General features: G+C 32.8%; 2 protein-coding genes across 2 annotated transcripts in view; one reads left to right on the forward strand and one right to left on the reverse strand.

Annotated features, from left to right (window-relative positions):
* Nucleotides 1-1,167: 1,167 nt before the first annotated feature.
* Nucleotides 1,168-20,866, forward strand: part of LOC113521486 (uncharacterized) — a 48,325-nt gene continuing 28,626 nt past the window's right edge. The window contains exons 1-2 of the mRNA XM_026907012.3: nt 1,168-1,778; nt 9,979-10,076. The gene's annotated coding sequence lies outside the window, so the exon portion shown is untranslated. The remainder of the gene's footprint in view (nt 1,779-9,978; nt 10,077-20,866) is intronic.
* LOC113521487 (uncharacterized) lies at nt 11,035-20,830 on the reverse strand. The gene is made up of 7 exons (XM_026907022.3): nt 20,571-20,830; nt 17,642-17,735; nt 17,209-17,285; nt 16,317-16,502; nt 14,379-14,550; nt 13,343-13,422; nt 11,035-11,297 (listed from the first exon to the last, which is right to left on the reverse strand). Exons 1-7 carry the CDS (start codon nt 20,761-20,763, stop codon nt 11,092-11,094), a joined length of 1,008 nt encoding a protein of 335 aa, XP_026762823.2. The 5' UTR covers nt 20,764-20,830; the 3' UTR covers nt 11,035-11,091.

The raw sequence follows: 20,866 nt of genomic DNA on the forward strand, positions 1-20,866 counted from the left end.
GCCCAAACCAATTTACTAAAGTTCGTATCCTGAATTAGCCCGATTGAAAATCTATCTTGGAACCCCTGTATTCTGATAGAAGTTCATGATCATTATGTTGATTCTGATGATGAGTAAATAGTTCTACTGAGCAGTGCTGAAAAAGGAATCTGAAATGACTAGCGACCCCGTTGTTAGCAATATTCCCTATTACGTCTGTCTCTATAGATAGATACTCTTTACTGTTTCCTCCATAAGATCACAACAGTCAACTTATTATAAATACAAACAATAAGAAAAAACAGTTCCTTAGAAGCTATCGTGTTTTGTAATTATCAAGACATGCCAATTGCCTACTTTCATCCTCGCTAGTCCTTTAAAAAATCGAGTAATGCTACCTACTTAAATACTACATAAGTAATTTTAAAACTTAGTATTCGACATAATTATCACTCGAGGGACATCATACCAAATTCGTTTTGTCTGGGCCATTGCTAGCACGATATGCTATTATAACGATCTCCACATGGTTTTCCTGAAAGCCGTCGTGGTCATTTCCTGATGAATTTATTACGATAGGTCAACTGACTAGACTTCATTCCTCGTTGATACTTTATGAAAACAATACTGAATCCATAATAGAAAAAAACATTCAAACACCTTTACGCTTAGTATTCTAATAGCGAAGTTTTCATGGCTTCCAGACTTAGGGAAATTTCATTATGTTAAATTTCTATTTCTTTAAAAAATTAAATTTTGCAGGGTCCTGGTCCATTTTGAAATGATATTGACTTATTTCACTCTTTGGAAAGTACAGTAGTCTTACAATCAGTACAGTAGTCTTAGTCAGTACTCTTTGGACAGTAGTGGAAGTAAGAGTGATTCCTTGTAATAGTAAACAATTGCTAATTGTCAAAAAATTATATTATGTAGCACGATTGCTTCTTAATCGCTATTAATACTATACCACATATATCATAAATGAATGTAATGCTACTAGATTTTGAGTATCTATTAATTATTAATATAATCTTAGGCTAAAATTATGACAACAATAAATCATAAAATTTATCTAATCTAAAACTATGATTAAATTAAAGTCACAGAAAGTCGATAAATATACCATTATAAGTGCCCACCACTAGTACTCATATTTTCTTTATGGATGTATTGTGGATCGAAGTAATTAAGAAAAATAAGCAGTGAAATTAAAATACTTACGAAATATGATAAAAAATATAATTTATTGTATCAAAAAGAAAAATCATGTGACGTGAAATATTTTTATTTATTGATGACTTGATTTGATTACTTGCAACACTACCTACCTAGTTCTGCAAGGGGGCTGGGGGCACCTGGGGAGAGCGATCAAGTTTGCGAGTACGGTACGGAGAAGAAAATAAAAAGTGATTTTATTTTATTCATGAATGAAGTGTCCTATGTTACACAGTATTATATTTATTCAATGATAAGCACAAGCTGTCCTTTGAAATTATCCTTGCATAAAATCTCAAGTTTCAATGATTGTTTATGATATTATACTTTTGATGGTAGGGTAGCTGATTGCGTCCCGGGTATTGACGTTTATTTTATATCTCTACATAGAAACTTAGCTTGCGAATGCTGTTTGTGTACGTTATTTATGGGCGTGTGGTTTAGGTAGTGAATAGTAAAAAGATCATATTAGTGAAAAAGTGAAATAGTGATTTATTGGTTATATTTTATTATGTGATACAAATTGGCATTGATGTGGCAAACCGGATTGCATCAAGTTGGAGAAAACGTGACGCTGTTGTAAGGTCAGTGCGAGTTACATGTATATATTTTTACAGGTTTCAAATTAGAATCTGTGAATTCTTTAACAACGATGTCCACTATTCTTATTAGATTTAGGTTCCGTTATCATTATTGTTTTAGTACAAACGTCGTGTGTGGTGACTCTCAAAACTTGAACAAGCGACAAAAATACCTTCTACACCAACGGTAATTGTTTATTGAAGGTATTTACATTTAGAATTTTTATGCACCAAATTCCAAAGAAATATTTATAAACCCCTAAATATTTATGTAAAACACTTATATGCTAAGTGCTATAAGAAGACCATTTACTCATTTTATATTTATTAATTTTTTCAATACAAAACCATAATAAAGTATAAATTTTGGGGCATAGTGTAAATTTTGAGTGAAGCAGTTGGAATAATCTAATCACATATTATTTTTTACTAGCATGGCCAACCTAATGTTTTTACAAACTCTTGTTTGCATTAAATAAAGTTTTGTCTTTTTACATAATAAAAGAAATCCTTCAAAAATTTAAAATTGAATGTCTTAAAGCTCAAAAGTGAATATGATGGTTGATCTTATAAAACTTGCTTGCAAATCTTATAAGAAGTAGCCGAGCTCAACCCTCAACTATTTGGTTGATGGTACAGTTACTCCTCTTAGGAAAATTTATTCATTATACAAATGCTTGCTTTAAATGCAATTTAGAGTTTGATTCTTGTGTAGAAAAATTATGAAATAAACTTAGCAGTTGTATGTATCTCAGATTTTAAATCCAATTATTGGCCTACCTGATAGAAAATGTTGTCCATTGCTTATCATCATAAACAACACTATGGCATGCTATTTATGTCTACAATTCTGTAATTTTCATTAATGACAGAATATATTGTGACACCTTTAGTATCTCTTATCTGTTACCATTTTCGAAGATTAAGGTGTTCTGTGTCATACCCTGTAATTTCAATGCATATTTTCCCCTTCAAACCAAATCATGATTTAGACAATTGTTTTACAAGGTCTCCCTCTGGTGTGTTTATTGTTGTATTTTTATATATAGTGTTACTTGTTGCATTTGAAATATGCAACAACTAATAGTTGAGGTATGGTAGATTTTCCAATCTGTCATACCAAACATATGTGTCATCTGCACAGAGCTTTGAATAGATTTTTTTTAGTGCAGTAAATAAAAATGAAAACTGTTTGCTACCTATCTGTATGCTGTCTGCAGTTTTAGACCATCTATGCTCCTTAATTTTGTCTGTGTGATTGGGATATGTTGTTTGTGTATGTTAAATTTTATAATAGGTAATATTCATAAGAATTATAAATTAAAAGAAAGCAGTAGCCAAATTATTAGTTCACACTTGGCTAATACATAAAAAATATGCACTAATAATGAACTATCTTTATTAAAATTTTTTAAAGATTGCATTCTATATCTGTAACAAGTGCACAAATAGGCATTCTAGCATTTGCAACATGGGTGTAGAACATCAAAAATAAACCAGTGTTCTATATATGTACACTCAAAATACAAAAATTCAAAATTTTTTTTTTACATTGGAATCAAATTGTGAGAGAATCTCACTAGAGTAAGTACCTAAACCCAAACCACATGCCAATGGTCTGTTGTAAGCAAATCCACACATAATCTTACACATTGCCTTATTTATTATTTATATTATTACTGATGGATTTACTTTAGGTGTACTATGATAAGACAGTCTATCTACCATAAAACATGATTCCTAAAGTTAAATCCCTTCATTCTAAACTACTTTCATATCAAAGTCTGAGGAGTAAATAGTTATTTTGTTTGCCATAAACTCTTCTATGAAGTGTCTGTATGACAGAAACTGTATTTTAGTCTTTTAATTTTCTTCAGGTCAAAGTACGATTTATGTTTGTCAAATAGGAAAAATTTGACAAGATTTTTCAAAATATGCACAATAATTTTTGTTCATATAGTTCTGTGTCATCATTCAGCATTTCAAGAGTTCTTTAACTTATGCATGTGTTGTCAGTGCTATCCAATTTCTTATACCACCAGAGTGATATTAGGTCACTAGTGTATATACGAGGTCTGTCCGGAAAGTTCGTATAAAAGTGTTCTGGAATGCGAGAAAGAAGTCCCTAACAATGCTTCAGTTCTGGTCTGACCGCCGTGCGGTGCGAACTGGCTTGTCACGCCATCTGTGAAGTTACCTCTTAACGAAACCCCGTCGGCATGGAGCCCGCTTCCGTTGAAGAGCAGCGCGTCGTAATCAAGTTTCTCTCGAAACTCGGCAAGAATGGCCGTGAAAAGCAAAGAGTGGAAGACATCCGGGGAACCACGAACAAAAAAATCAAGAAAATCCCGCTCAAATGTCAAGACAATGTTGATTGTTTTTTTTCGATGTTCAGGGGATTGTCCATCAAGAATTCGTCCCTCCAGGCCAGACAGTTGATGGAAAATTCTACGTCGATGTGCTCAGACGCCTCAAAGCTCGTGTGGCACGAGTTCGTCCAGAATTGGCGCGAGAGGGGCGTTGGATTCTTCACCACGACAATGCCCCTGCCCACACCTCTCTTGTTGTCCGTGAGTTTTTGAGTAAAAATTCCATTACGGTGACCGAACACCCCCCCTATTCGCCGGATTTGGCCCCGTGTGACTTCTTCTTGTTCCCAAAAACCAAATTGGTACTTCGGGGGCGGCATTTGGGGGACATAAATGAGATAAAAAAAGCTACGACGGGGCAGCTGAGAAACCTACAACCAGAGGACTTTCAAGGAGCCTTCTCACAGTGGAAACGGCGTTGGCACAAGTGCATTATGTCACAGGGGGAGTACTTTGAAGGGGATAAAATTGATTTACCTGAATAATTGTAAAATAAAATTTTTAAAAAACTTTTATACGTACTTTCCGGACAAACCTCGTATGTACTTTCCATCAGGTAGGTCGTTAGCTTGTTTGCCATTCTAATTTGCACAAAAAATTTTGGTTTTAGATTTTGTGATTAACCCTCCGCTGTGTGTTTTTTTTGCACATTGTCAATCCTCACGGACATTATCCTCCCAGATGATAATTTGACCTACTTAATGGTAGGGAAAAATTCCAAAAAAATTCAGGGAATATATTCTAGAATTTCTTTTCTATTTCTATAGTTTTTGACTTAAATACTTTACCCTCTAGGGAAATAAAATTTTGTAATCTCTACAAAAATCATAATTTCTAAGATTTTACTAAAAAATTGATATTGTGAAGATTGAAGAAGAAATGTTTTGGATATTTATTCTTCATATAAGCACCTTTCAAAACCTTACTAGTGAGGTACACATGTGTGTAAGTTTTTTTAACAGAGAGGTTTGAGGTCCCTTCCTTTTTTTCTTACAAAGATATGCATCTGGTCCAAATTTGGCGCAGATGATATTGTCCTATATGGTTGGTGGAGGGTTAAGTATGTAAGTACAGAGAAGAGGACTAAAATTTAATTCTTTCATAGAAATCTGGATATGCTAAACTAGAAGCCTCTGATTCCTTGACATAGAAATGTGTGAAGGGTGCTATTGAATTTGACATATTTTTTTAATATTTTGCATTGCATAAGATTCTGAAATTTCAGATAGATTTTCATTACTATGATAGTTTTTTTTTAAATGTATGATAATAGAATGGTTACCCCACCTGATAAAAAGGCAGGTCAGTTAGCCCATAGTGATGATTTCACTTGGGACTTAGCATGATGGTTTCTAGGGGGAACCATGTGGAGGTCAATTTGGCAGGGTGTATTGCTAGCAATGGGGTTACTAATCCCCATCACTAACAATTCCTTCTACCACAATGCTAGTTTGGTGTGCGCCTACTCAGATGCGATCTCTAGAGGGATATAATAATATACCAATGTACCTACACAATGGGATGCTTGTGTGTAGCTCGCGTTTTATACGGATACTTATGTGATCACGTATTTGCGTGTTATTTAGAGGGGTTGTGTAACGTGTCCAAGTGGCGGGGCGTCTTGTAGCCCTGACATCGTCAGCCCTTTATGAACGACCCTCGACTCGATTTACAATGACTCGGCTCGTTAGTGGTTGACTTTGTTTTACCCTGTCTAAGCGTAATTAAATTGCATTAAATAAAAGAATTATGGTAGTTTTTATTTTTAACAAGCTACACGTGCGCTTCGCTTGTAAAATTAATATAATACCTATTCCTACAAAATACTTTTTTAGGTCCCCCATGATTGGAGTTTTAAAAATGCGTTCCAGAAAAATAAACAACGGCTTCAACCGGGAGAATGTTATAACAATCTAGCCAATACATAAAATGTAAACCCTATCGATTCTAAACGGAATCTTAGAAACCGGTACGATAAAGTTCTAGTATAAACAATAGTATAGAGAGCCAATTGATACTAAAAAGAGTCATTAAAATCGACACAGAATTAACAAATATACAAAAAATATATTTGAAATGCTAAAATCGTCTATTTTTTTATTTGTTTAAAAACCCGATTAATCTCGACATTTCACAATCGTTACAAATCTTATCATAACGTTTGTATCGTTGTATAGGGATACTGAGTAAATAATTTAATCCCATTAAAAACATACAATGTAAAAAAATGCAAACTCTTAACGGCTCCTAAATTTTAGAAAAATAATCTAATACCAAACCTTTATTTCGATTACTAATTAAATCTAAACAGTGCACTCGAGAATAAAATATTTTATTAGTAGAAATGTTGCCGTGCCATTACCATATCACTATAGACTTGAGATCTCGCAATTTTTTGTAGTGAAAGAACGAGACTTTGAGAGTTTTATTTACTTAGCAACTTACTATTTAGGATATACTATTAGTATATCCTCTTAATCCCTAAAAATTAAAATTTTGGTTTATTCACAATTAAGTAACAGGGGGGGGGGGGGGGCATGAGTGCCGTCATTTGCTTCCAGAAAAGGACGGTACAACCGTGCTCCCTTTGGCGTGGACACTGCCGTGCGCCTGATTTTATATTTATTCCGATTCATACCTATTCCAATTTATTTTCGGAAATTGATACGACACGATTACAGATAAAAACATAAATAGGTAGATACTTGATATTTATTTATGTTTCGTATCAAATTAACCGTAAACGTCGATTGTACAATTGTTGTTTATTTTTAACCCTCAACGGAAAAGGCGGGGTTTTTATTTTAAGTTTAAAATCGTTCTCTACCTGTGTTTATTTGTGGCATCGTAGCTTCTAAATGAATAGACCAATTTAAATAGATTTTTCATTTTCAGGGTCAATATAGTATTTTATGAATTTAAGATGTTATTACAGATCTTAGCGATATATGCAGCCCTTAATGTAAGATGTTTATTAATTTGGTTGACTACTTATATGGATTGAATCCTTTCTATTATAATTTGTGTAAAGCGATTATTTTAACCTCCGATATCAACAAGTCCCGTGAAGCATATTAATAAAAACAATATCTATGATTATGAAAAATAGTGTCTTGATGTGCTTACATCAAGAATTTAATAAGTGCATTATTAAAACGTAATAAAATAATAAGTAGAATAATGAACTACATATTAGGCGTGTGATAAGGTTATGCAAACCAGACAAAATACAATTGAAACGTGGAAGTGTTTTTCATGATTGTTTGTGCGCGACTCACATTATTTCGGCAAACGCGATTAGGACATTGTTATGTGAAAAAATAATTTGTAACGGTAAATTATAAAGGTATGTTTTATAATAACTAAATGTGCCGTGTGAATACTTACACGGGTCACAGGAACGCTTTAATGGGTATTGCATGTTAAATTAAGGTGCCAGCACACAACCCTATGTTAAATTATATCGAAGCCAGTGACCTCTTTCCACTCTACTGCGTTTTGTAGTATTTTAAATTAGTGTTGCTTTCGATATCTGCACAATTTTAATCAAAAGCTATACTCACTGACTTTTAATTAATTTTTTTTTAATAGAAATTAATCCGGGTGTTAATTTAATTAATTTTGTAAAGCCCTTATAACGAAGGTAGAGTGACTCACAAAATTGAACCTTAAATTTAAAAAAGTCATGGCGTTTATTGTAACTGTCCAAGATTTTATTTTTACGCCTCTTGTGTTTAGACCAAATATTGGATTCAGATCTAGATCTTGCAGGTCTAGATTTTTCCAGGGGGAACCGCGTGGAGGTCGACCTGATATCCCTATCAATGATCTGTCAGACCCCATTACTAACAATCCCATTCCCCCTAACTAAATATTGCAATAGCTTTCTTACAACTCATACCAGTATATTATACTATAGTGGATAATCGTAAGTGATCTTACTGCAGTAATAGGTAGGCTAAATTGTATAGATGGAACCAAAAATCATAAAGACTTTGCTTGCATTAGACTTTTTACATACAGTATTTAAGACTCCTGTATTATACTTTCTTTCAAATAGTCTTTTCATTTAACTCGTTTGTAGATTGATCACTGGAGGGGTTAATTAATTTTTAACGTTACCTGACAAATTTTAAACTTAATCTTCAACTATTGCCCCTATATAGTTAGAAGTTATGGAGGTATTGTATAATTACCCAATCGATGATATAAGGATTTTAATTATATTTGATTATATTTGCGTGTTCGTTGGATTATTTAATGCAATGAAAATCCGACCAGACTGTACATGCCCATAATATATTGTTTAAATATTTTTCTGGACGTGTAGGTATGTAAACTTTGTTGCAATTGGTTGCAATGGAGCAATAACTTGTCTTTGAATATTTACAACTGTTGAGAGTTTAGAACAAATCATGGATATCCCGTGGCGTGTTATTGGGCGATATGCACTACACATGATATACTGCCATGTGCCTATTGGGTGCTTTTATGCTTTATTGTGGCACATCATGGCATAGTACGATTTTATCATCACGATATGATTATTATCAAACCAATATGTATACATATGCATAGATGTTTGTAATTTGTCAATATCCTTCATTATGTCATGCACTTTCGCGGAAATTAATTCGCTCCATCTTAACGTCGGAGATGGTGCAATTTCATATGGTATGCTTGATCGTAGTACTATTATCTTAAAAACGTGCCGTGCTGACTGGCCTATATTACAGAATAGATATGTTACAGTAGAATTAGATAATTATATGTGTAAATGGATTTTTTTGAGTTTCTAGTTGTTTGGAGGAAATAAGTATAACAACTAACTTTGATTATTTACATATATTATATACAGAAGGTAAATATTATGTACAGAGGAATATGTAGTAAATAATATATACAAACGGAAATTAGAAGTGTAAGAGCCGAGCGATCGAGATGGAGAGAATGACAGCAGAAATGAATGTAAGAAAGTAAACGTCGCTGTCATGTCTGTACGACCAGTCCGAAGGAAAGAAAGAGGTGAAATATCTATGTACAATTTAATTAACCTACTTGATGGAAAAGAAAGTAATGATGTTGATAAGTGGCTATGAGATGAATATGTACAATATTTATTTACAGACGCCACAAGCTTATTTGTGGAATGGGAACAGCAGGCCTACTCTTGAATTTAATATCAATCCAATCTAACGTCAATGACAATTTTGTACTGCACTCATGAAATAACAATTAGGAATTAAGTTAAAATTAGGTTCGGTTTACAATAGTTTGTATTGCAAACAATAGATGCATATTAATGCATCTATCAAAACAATATTGAACCATTATTTCGCGAGTATTGCAATTCGAGATTGTGAAACGTTTCTATTCCAATATCAATCTATTAGAATTTATTTTAAGAGTAACTCCACACAATGGTAATTGTTAGTAATGGAATCTAACAGCCTCCTTGTTAGCTATATACAATGGCAGGTCGACCTCCATGCGGTTATCCCTGTGTCACCACGATGGGCCAATTAACCTGACTTTTACACTTGATTATTTATTAGTATCCCATCAGCGTACGATAACACAGAATTCCATCTTCATCCATTGAGAAAAAAACCGTGTGTAGGAGACCTGACTGGGTATATACTATATTGCTAGCAATGAGTTTCTCATAAGTAACGATACCTTCTCCTTGCATCTTCTATTTATGTTCTTAGATATTATTGCTTCGTTTTAAAATAATGCAACAAAGTGCAATTGGCCTCGTCTCTTGGAGCGGTGAGGTGTGGCCGTTTGGTGGCGAAGAGTCAGCAGTGGGTAATTCAAGCCGTGTGTTTCAGATGGCCGAGGGCGCGCGGCGAGCGGGCGGCGGCACCCTGGCGTCGGGTGACACGTGCGGCTCGATGCTCGGGACATACAGCGAGCACCCTTTAGTCCGGTGCGTATACTGACATTATTTAAAATTCAAAGCATGTTTTTGTTAGATGTTGTGGACATGATAATGAGGGTGATCAGTCCCTCAAACATAAGCACCTAAATATATATTTTATACTACGAAAGTGGCAAACAAGCATATAGTCCGTCTGATGGTAAACAGTCACTGTAGCCTGTGGATGCCTGCAACACTAGGAGTGTTGCAGGCATCCACAGGCTACAGTGGTGGTGGTCACGTGGGCGTTGCCAACCCTGAATAAACTTTATTATATCCTTTTTGAAGGACTCCATAATGTAGTTTCTATGGAGAACCTTGATAGAGAATTGTATAGCTTGAGTGTTCGTAAGAGAAAATTTCTTTGAATCCGCACAGAATGCTAGCCATAATGGAATGGATAGCATCTTCATGGTCACCTGTTAAACTAAGCTAGGGCCAGTGCAAGAAAGAAAGATATAAATAATACCGAGCCATCCTATCGAACTTTATAAAATTGGTTATACTGTTTGGAGACTCTGCAGTGGGATGTTAATAGATTATTATGCTGAAGTACTACAATATTTGTTTCATGCAATGGGCAGTAGAGAAAGTTATTAGTTTTAATAATAAAAACGTTTAATTTGAATAGGTCATTACATCAAACTTATGCTATATTATAAAAGTCTCCAAAATTGAGGTTTGTTTTTCGTAATTAGCTAACTAGGTTAAAAATATGCAATGAAATTTAAGTTAGTCATTTCTAAATTTGATTAGACATCAACTCTATTAGTTGGGTAATCCTGTTTTACGAAGAAATCCCCAACTTGGTATTTGTGTTGAATAAGCATATAATGTTTGTACAAATTAAATAAATATCGATAACCACACGAAGTGCCGGGCAAAGCTAGTAACAAAATAAATAAATTTCATAGTTTGGCATACATTTGATGTACTCGTATGCACTAATATCAATAATAAACGGTAATAGAATTATTACTAAATATATACGCAAGTAAACCATTATATTTTTCATTACTAATATTTAGTCATACATAGGATCATAACGTAAACAGTGATCATCTGGCCATGCGTCCATCAGACCTTCCTCTGTCATGTAACCATCGCTGTCCACACAGTAGTACACGTCGCCCGCCTTCTGATTCGGCTGATAGTTTCCGTTCTCCCGACATACCTCCGTGACAGTCTTTCCGCTCGCTGGGAAGTATATCATCGTATCACGGGCGCAGTCTGTCAATAAAATATATTTGGTTACATTTTTATTTTTGTATAATATAAGAAGACACAATGGCTGTCCCTTTTTATAATAAAGTAGATTTTGTACCGCAAAAAAACATCCGTCTTCAATCGTGACAAAATTTACATGGAGTTTCGCACTTAAAATAGGAGGATTTCATCAAATTTTATTTTAATAAATAAATGTATTTCTTTACTAAGATTTATATTATAGGTTTATCAAGTAACTTCGCTACAAATGTACACAGAAGAATTCTTCAATTTATGCATTTAAGAATTGAGATTTTTATAGATCGCTAGTTATAATGTGTATCTCAACGCGTAATTAATATTAATATCGCAGTCCTGGTATAGTATGTCGTCGGTGGCCTGGTATGACCTATTCTTATACGTAACAGTATAGGTACGTCAAGGTTCCTTTTTCAAGGTTTTGTTACTATGAAGTAGTTAAGTCGTTTCAGATTTGTTGCGTTAGATTTATAAAATCATGAGGTTCATGGCCAAGTTGCTTTCATTTCTATTATACCAATGTTTGATAATGGAAAGTGGTGTGTTAAAAAACGTTAACCAATAAAATTGTAATGAGCGTAATATAAACGCTATTAGGTTTATAAAAATCGTTCGTTCATATCTGTCACCAAGGCCTTTAAGTTGGAAAAATAATTTTATTCGCATATTATTATTTTTTATAGTATGGGTGAGGCTTTTTTATTATGAATCAGAAGATGAATCAAGCCAAACATGGTAAAATAGCTACCGCCTTCGCTTCATCGCAGTGGCTGGCTTTCAAATTAGATATCTACGAAACCACATGAACACGCGAATATTAGTTTGTTCAATGCCATGCCGATGTTGTATACTTCGTCAACAATCACTGATTATGGCGTTGTTGACTGTTCGGTATATTGAGGTATGCTCAAGAATTTAGTTAGATTGCATTTACGAGTAATTTTGATTCGGTGTTCTTTGTGTATAAGTGAATGAATAATATAAGATGGATTAATCCTTATCTATGTAAATATGTTGTTATTATTATTAAATTAAAGATGTTGTTAAGGACTGTAAGAAGTTGTAACAATATTTAGTTAAATTAACGAGTTACTCTGTAAAAGTTTGGCATCATAACTAATATATTTTAATTCGCACTCACCAAATTAACAGATTATAAGAAAATTACTAATTTGCTCATTGTTAACGATACGTCTTTGTGGCTTTATGAAATGAAATGGATTCTGTTTCAGTACTTATCAGATTTATATAGTTCTCAGTGTTGGAATGAGCATCTTCTGCGTCAAGAGATGAATTATGTTGTTTTTATACATATTATTTGATAAGATTTGTGTGTACAATGATAAGGTGTTGAAGTCTCCGCATTCCAGCAAACCAGTGGGATGGGTGGGAGCGTACGTATCGGGAACAGTGAACAGGGTCACGGCCGCCAACCGGTCCCACCGTGACAATGCGAATGCGCCATGTTAACGGTACGCTGATGCCTTCCCAACTGTCTTGATTTACAAATGCAATAGTATACATATAGTAAACTACTATAGAATGAATTATATATTGTAAACATGAGATTTCTGCTCATGATACTCGCCGCATGCATATACATTTAGCCAATAGTACATCACACCAAATCATATTGAGATCTATGATTTATGATAACGCATTACAAACAATTTAGGATGAAAACTTACTTAATTATTAATATAATATGCTTATATACTGGCCATATTTATACAGCCTTTACATCTGTACAAGACATTGGAAATGATGTCAGATATAGGAATGAGAAAAATGGAATTCAATGCAGAAGTAAATCCAAAGCAAGTTTTGTTTCATGCTGAAAGTCATAGATTGATCAAATACAACGTAAAAAGAAGACAAAAATCATTATAACCAAAGTGTAATGAGAGTAATAAGATGTATTTTGAAAATGAATGAAGTGAGAACTGTAAGGAAAAGGGTAGCAATCATAATGTAGTCAGGGAGCTGTACAGCTATACATGAATCATAATAAGCAATAGTTATGTACTTACTGCAATTCATTCCAGTCATTAAGTTTGACATAATCTGCCAAGAGCCTAAAATTTTACCATCTCGACCAGTGCAATAGGCGCTGTAAACAAAATACATTTATAAAAAAAATACACAATACTAGTCCCAGATGGGGTGCTTTGAGGCTAGTATAGTATTATAGTATCTGGATCTGAGGTATTATCCTGTCACAGATATTATTTTTTACAAATCTATCTTTTTAAACGCGCCACCTACCTACTTATGCTTTAATTCTTTCTACCCAAAGGTTGTCTGGAAGAGATTACTTAGCAATAAGACCGCCTTTTGTACTACACTATACGTATTGAAAATTGTTTTAACAAATCATGTTATGTTGGTGCAATAAAGTGTTAAATAAATAAATAAATATTACTCAAAGATATTAAAATGGAATGGTAATCCAGACCTTGTCTACAGTATCTTTATATGCGAGGTACCAGTGAGGGATGGTAAGTGTGGATGAACTTAGATTAGTTTGCCTATAGCCGCGAATTCACTCTGTATATTTCTAGCAATGGGGCTACTGTAATGGGGTTTTCATTACAAACAATAATTCCCCCCTTCCCCTAAATGTGGTAATAATCCATTGTTGTCTGTAGTGAACGAAGCACTCGGTTTGCTCGATTTTTGCTGAGTATTTTATACAAAGTGGCGGGTAGGGTCTGTTAATTACCTTCGTTTCCTTTTTTATAAAAAAAAAAATAATGTAATAATTATTACCTAAGAAATATTTGAATATTATTCAAATATTCATCATCATACCTCAATAATATGTGTTATGAGACACATATTATTGAGGTTTTTTCATGGTCAGCAACGCGCGCATAATACCCCTAGTATTGCAGGCGTTCATAGGCTACGGTAACCGCTTACCATCAGGTGGGCTGTATGCTTGTTTGCCAACTCAGTGGTATAAAAAAACACGTACAATCAACGTAATGGAAGAATTAAACTATTATAGATAGGTCCGTAATTGTGTTACTGATTATAGAATTTGCATTTATCACAAACACTTACATTCCATTCTGTATCTGATAAGGTCCGTAGCTACCGTCGTAGTCGCAGAATGTGGTTGGATTACCAATGAAAAATGTTCCGTGTTCCGATTGCTCTTGGTGTATGTTTCTAAAACTCTGAACTATGCTTTCACATCGTCTTAGATATGACTCGCCAATTGCTCCTGCACTGTCTGCAATATAATGAATTGGACTAAATTATATATTTATAAATGATACTAATTTAAAGGTCATATTAAAACTATATAAAAGATTTTAAGTGATAAAAGAGATAAAAATATATCGCCCTTTTTTTTAATTAAATAAAATAGGTCATACGATTTATTACACAGTAGTAAACAGAAGTGTAGTTAAAAGTTTCATTTCTCCATCTATAATTTTTTTTTTATGTCAGCAATTATTCCAAATAATTTTGTTTATTTTGGACCTTATAAAAATAACATATCACGTGCTATGTTGCAGCTTAGGTAGCTACTAGTAGTATGATATATCCGAATTATCTTCCCAGTATATGGGACAAAAATACGAATGGGGTAAATTACGAACAAATATAATGAACTAATAGTGCGAATGATAATAGTTACGTGCTAATAGGTTACGAAACGAAACATGTTTTAGTTTTAATAGTTATAATAATTACAAATTATTTCTATTGCTGTTGAGAGCAAGTCTAGTTGAGATTGTTAGAGATGAGTTGTTTGACATGACTTTTTAAAGATACACCATCAATTTCTATTCAAACAAAACATTTCAAAACAAAGTAAACAGAATTGTATCATTTAGTCTAGTTCTAGTCTACAACTTACTTTACGTAAATTTATTTTATTTGCCTTTATTAGTTTCAGTTAGTTGTTAAACGATACATATATATATATATATAATAGAAAACATAATTCTCCAAGTAATCTTGACAAAGTATGTCAGAATAAAAGAACTTCATTTATTTGTAAGACATCTATTGAATAATTATTTGCACAAGTGCACTCACTACACGGTTCTTTGTAACGATTCGTTACAGTTGTTATTGGTCTCTTGTATTTGCTACTGTACTGAATCACTGAATTATTTGAAAACACAAGTATTTTATATACAAATAATTTGTAATAGCCGTGTGGTCTCGGCATAGAATAGGCTACTCCCCGTATCTTTTCCGTGGGTGTTGTAAGAGGCGTCTCATGGAAAACAACCCCAAATTCTAACTGAGGTTGCCAATCCGCCTGTCAACTGTGGCAATTACTGGCAAAACTATGTCCACATAAGCCTTTCCTTTGGGAGTTGAGCTGAAGCAGTGGACAGTTAAAAGCTGTTATTATGACTTATTTAAATTATATTTAAAGTATTCAGTTAGTAAGCTGTAGCTGATATTATGTGGAGGACTATCAGCTTGTTTGAAAATTACATTAAAAAAGTTGATAGTATTTCATAAAAACACGATTATAATTTTAATGCTAATATAAACAAGGAGATTTTTTCACTTTATATATTGCTACATAGTACAAAATAAATATGTCAAATATATATATATATATATTATTGTTGTCACATTTTGTTACGCGCGTCGTCTTCTTGTGTACGATAGTTGCTACATTATATACGTATTTACCTAATCCCAACCGGCTTCTGCATATTCATTTAACATTAGATTCCCACCTTTCACAGCCGGTGCATGTTTGACTGTTTGACTATTGTAATTTTAATTTCTGATTTCGTTTCATTATAATCAGCATGGTATTGTTTATAGATATGGTGAGTTTTACCTTTTTATATACTATTATTTTTAACTATCTATTACTGCTATTTTTTACTTGGTATTAGGTATGTTTTAGTTTATGTGTCTAATTAACATTAACGGTCAAATATTCTTTTAACTTAGATTTTAAAACATTTTTTTTTAAATATAGTCAAACTTCAATATGTTTACTGTAGATTTCATACTCACAACAAGGCAATTGTGTCATATCTTTCTCCGGTACTGGTGTGACAGTGGGTTGGCCAGTTTTAGGAACCGCACACCAGCACATACCATCGTCACACTGCAGCGGTTCATAGTCCCCATTAGGTGTGCAATGAAGTGTTATGCTTCTTCTTTCCGTTGCCTCTAATTCGGCTCTCCTTCTGCTGCATGCTGGAAAAATTAAGTTATACCTGGTGAAATTGAAATTGCTAGCATTCTTTTAAGATTGTGTTCTCTTGGTGAAATCGAACATTTTCACCAAAAAAAAACAACGAAATATTTTGAGCTGAGACTGGGATGTCTCCAGATTTTATGTCGTTTTTGAATTTTAATTCAAGAAATTCTGTCTTAATAAGCGTATTCAATAGTAATACGGGTAGACACTCTATTTTGCGTACCGCTAAAGGCTTGAATTTCGGCCTGTATTGTAGGATGATGGTAACAAAATATTTAAATCTCATTGATAATATCTACGAATGAAAATTGTTTTTTTTTTGTCTGTTATTTCATGACATATGTCAGTTGTCTGGAAATTACCGTTTTTGTATAATTCTCGTGTATTGGATTTTTTTTTTCTCTATTTATTTATTAAGAACGTTTTACGATAAATCTCGTATCGTATAAATTGTCGTGTAAATTACTTGTCTACAAAAATTTGAAGTGTAATTAAGTATTAATGTTATTACGAAATAACGAGCAAAATATTGACATCATGCCTGTTCAGGTATGTTAACGATGTGTAGATAAACTTAAATGAAGTCTATAAATTTTCATTTAAAAAAATAAGATAATTATAAGTGTAACTATTGAAAAACGAGAATAATTCTCTCATTCCATATAATACATATTTATTTAGAAAATAATTATTGTTACTTACCACAAGTCATTTCACTAGCTTGATCTCTCCACATTTGTCCAAATATTCTCTTCCCATTTTCGTCGCTACAGAAACACCTGTATATATAAATAGTATTAGGTTAGGTTAGTTATTGAACTCAGTTCTTGGAACTCGGAAAAAATAGCGTGCGCTACTTAAACCGTTACAGATAGGTGAAATTAATATAATTATGGCAAAAATATTTTAATATTTTGCTTTTATTGCTTTTTTATTTTGCATTTTTTATATTTTTTACAATTTTTATTGTCTGAACACGCGATCTACTGATTTTTGTCTCGTATTTTTGTGACATTTATTGCTTATAATAGGGATAAATGTTGTTAATAAATTTTAAAAGGTGTAATCAATAATTTATATCATTAGCTGATTACTATTTTAGTCGTTCGTTTAATTACAAGTTTTATTTAATTACCTTCCGTTAAATAAATCGCCTTTGCATTGAACAGGTGCGTACCGCCCATCTGGAAGACAGTTGGCCGGAGCAGTGCATCCAGTATCTGGTGTACCTGTCGTGCATACATACATTTTTGCATGAGCATATTTCGTTACCTCTGTTAATCACTATGTCCCTGTCATGCGTTTTATGTATTATAGCGTGAGCATAGCCTAAGACTGGGCTTCGAGATGGTGCTATTATAGTTATGGTTTCAGTGATATAAATGTGAAGGTCACGAGTAATATGACACAGAAAAATATTTAATGAAATGTTATGATTGGCTTCTAAAAACTTTTTTCAGAAGGGTTTCACATTAGTGTTTCCTAAATGTTTTTATGTATAGACGTCGATTAATTATATTTATTGTTGCTATCATTCCTAATACACACGATATTATCATAATGTCTTCTTGATATAGGATATAATAAACATAACATTATAGTGTGATTGTATTGAGCTTACATATGTATGTGTAATGTGTATGTGTGTTTCACAAACATTTGATACGATTCTTTGTATTCTCTATACATATACTACATGTAATTAGATAATTGCTTAGATAGTATCTTCATCGTAAGATGTAAGTCCGTAAGGGCTATACCTACCCGGGGGAAACAAAAGTTCCCGCGGTCTATCTATTTCTAACATACATTTATTCCATCGTCTACTTTATTGCTACTAATTAACTTATATATTGTATGTTTTCTCGTAGCTGATTATTGTTAATGGCACCTGCTTTGTCTTGTATATGAGATGTTGCAAACCCTTTCTAAACCTATTCTTACTGCCACTGTCTTGCCATCTTTAGGAAAAATCTGCAAATTTAGTAAGGGTGTATAGGAAGAAACTTCTCTGAAATCTTACTATATGCATGTGTTAAAGATGCCAACTGATGATTAGTATTGACGCTTGTTGCAGGCAACTTGGCCAGCCATTCTTTTTTATATCTTGTATTTTTATATTATTTTTTAAATTGTGTTTGTCTGTTTTTTTCTTCTTACATTGATTTTCTGTACGGCTTTCTATGCATATAGTATACTAACACCTTACTAGTAATAAGAATTTAAACGATCAGACTTTTTTTTATAATGTTTACTATAAAAGGTACCAGAGTGCAAGGTGTTCCGAACGGGAAAAGGAAGAGCAACCGTAAATTTGCATGAATTGATGAATACAGACACAAATAATAGATGATTACTTATAAATTATTATTATTAGTTTTGATTCAACACCTAGTTTAATTTTTTTTCAAGCACAATTTTATTCGTCGAGTACATTTTACTTCGCAAGAAAAAAGCTATTTCGATAAAGTCAAAACACTAATTAATGACAAACTGAGATACAATGTATTAATTATTATTATAGTTTCTTTCGTCGCTATGATTTTTATAAATCATGCTCGTCATACTGTGGGATAATGTTGCTAAATTAATGAATTACATCACATTTAGCGTTTCGTTATTGTTTTTGAGTCTACACGTGTACGTAATATTTTATATTACGTGAAAACAGGTTATGCTTGTCTGTTCCATAATAAAATGTCAATGTTGCAAAATCTGTCACTTTGGATGCGAATGAAGTCGAAAAATAAGAAAGTAGTTTCATATATTTATTGACCGGTTCGCCTATATAACTGCAATTATTTGTACTTTCTAAGCTGTGACTGACGCACTTTCAATTGATGTTTTTATAAGTAATTTAAGAGCTTTCATAATGATAGATACATTGTTTGCATTTCATGCATTAAATTAGTAATAGGACATAAATGTTTATAATAATCTAGTGTCTGTTTTATATATTTTTTATACGACTTTGAAGTGCACATAAGCTTGCATTTATAATTTTCATTTTGTTAATCCATATTATCCCTTAACAATTAAAATATGGCCATGATGTAATTATATAAAACTGATAACTTGATTTTGCTCTGTAAAAACAGCTTATTCAATTGCCACAAAATAGATTTTGACTAATTCCACAATTCTTGTTTTAAAACGAAAACCGTACAGAGTATTGACAAAATCGTACAATAGGATTTAAAATATAAAGGTAAGATTATGCTCTGCAAACAAAAATTGTAGCAAAATTATTATTATATTAATTGGCTGTGTATAAATCCTATCGATTGCAAAAATATTAAAAAAGGACCATATTTGACAGATACTGAAAAATAAAGCAAACGAATTAGCAAGAATTAGAAATAAAGCAAAGTTTCATTTTGCTAAGTGAAGTAACTAAAATTTCATTTAGAATATTAGTAACCTGACATTTTTAACGGACCATCAGCTACCAGTAATGTTGATCAAAGTTTGCGGGATATGATAATACCTAGGTGTATGTTTCCATTGACAACATTGCAAAATTCTGAATACTACCGACAATTTTAAATACCTGTACTTATTTACACTTTCAAATGAAATCGAACTACTCGTGTAGGTAATTGTACAATTTAACATGAGCCGGTAATTTTCTACAAGGTAAAACCATTTTTCCTGGAAATTGGATAGGTACGTAACTCCGCGATCAAATATCTCCTTAAGTTGGCAAATTTGAAACTGTCCTGAATTGTAATTACTTCATGTGGTGAACTTAAATATACATGACGCCTATTGAGGTAAGAAACGACAAATTAAAACCAATAGAATGTCAAGTCGATATAAACAGATTTCTTTCGCTTCCTTCATATACTTCAATTAATTCTTACAATACAAGCAATTCGGTTGCATTTATTTGTGTGTGTTGTGTGTTTGCAATATCTTCGCCAATTTTGGACTGATTTTGATATCCGTTTACAATCATGAGTGCTGTTGCCATATTAATTTTGTGTTGATTGAAATCAGTAGTTTTTATTTGTGCAACAAAATTAAATTATTTAATATTAATTATAAATGATTTTTTGTCTTACCAGTTGGTGGCTGACAGCTGGGACAACATCCGAATATATTGGAATTTCGCACTAGAACCATATTTTGACTAGTACAATTTGCTTCTGATAGATCTGTCACACATGTTTGCGCTACATCACAAGTATTGGCTGCATTTGTTAAATCCTTTAATAAACAAAAAGCAGTTATTACCACTATATTTAACTTAGTCATTTTACTTGTGCAACAATTACTTTGCTTATTCTTTTGGTACTGAAGCAATATATTCAGTAATTATTCGTAATTTGTTTTTTTTTATCACCGGAAACTTATCGAA

The sequence above is a fragment of the Galleria mellonella genome, unplaced genomic scaffold (genome assembly GCF_026898425.1).
Source record: "Galleria mellonella isolate WM207_F2 unplaced genomic scaffold, CSIRO_AGI_GalMel_v1 utg55, whole genome shotgun sequence".
Taxonomy (NCBI): domain Eukaryota; kingdom Metazoa; phylum Arthropoda; class Insecta; order Lepidoptera; family Pyralidae; genus Galleria; species Galleria mellonella.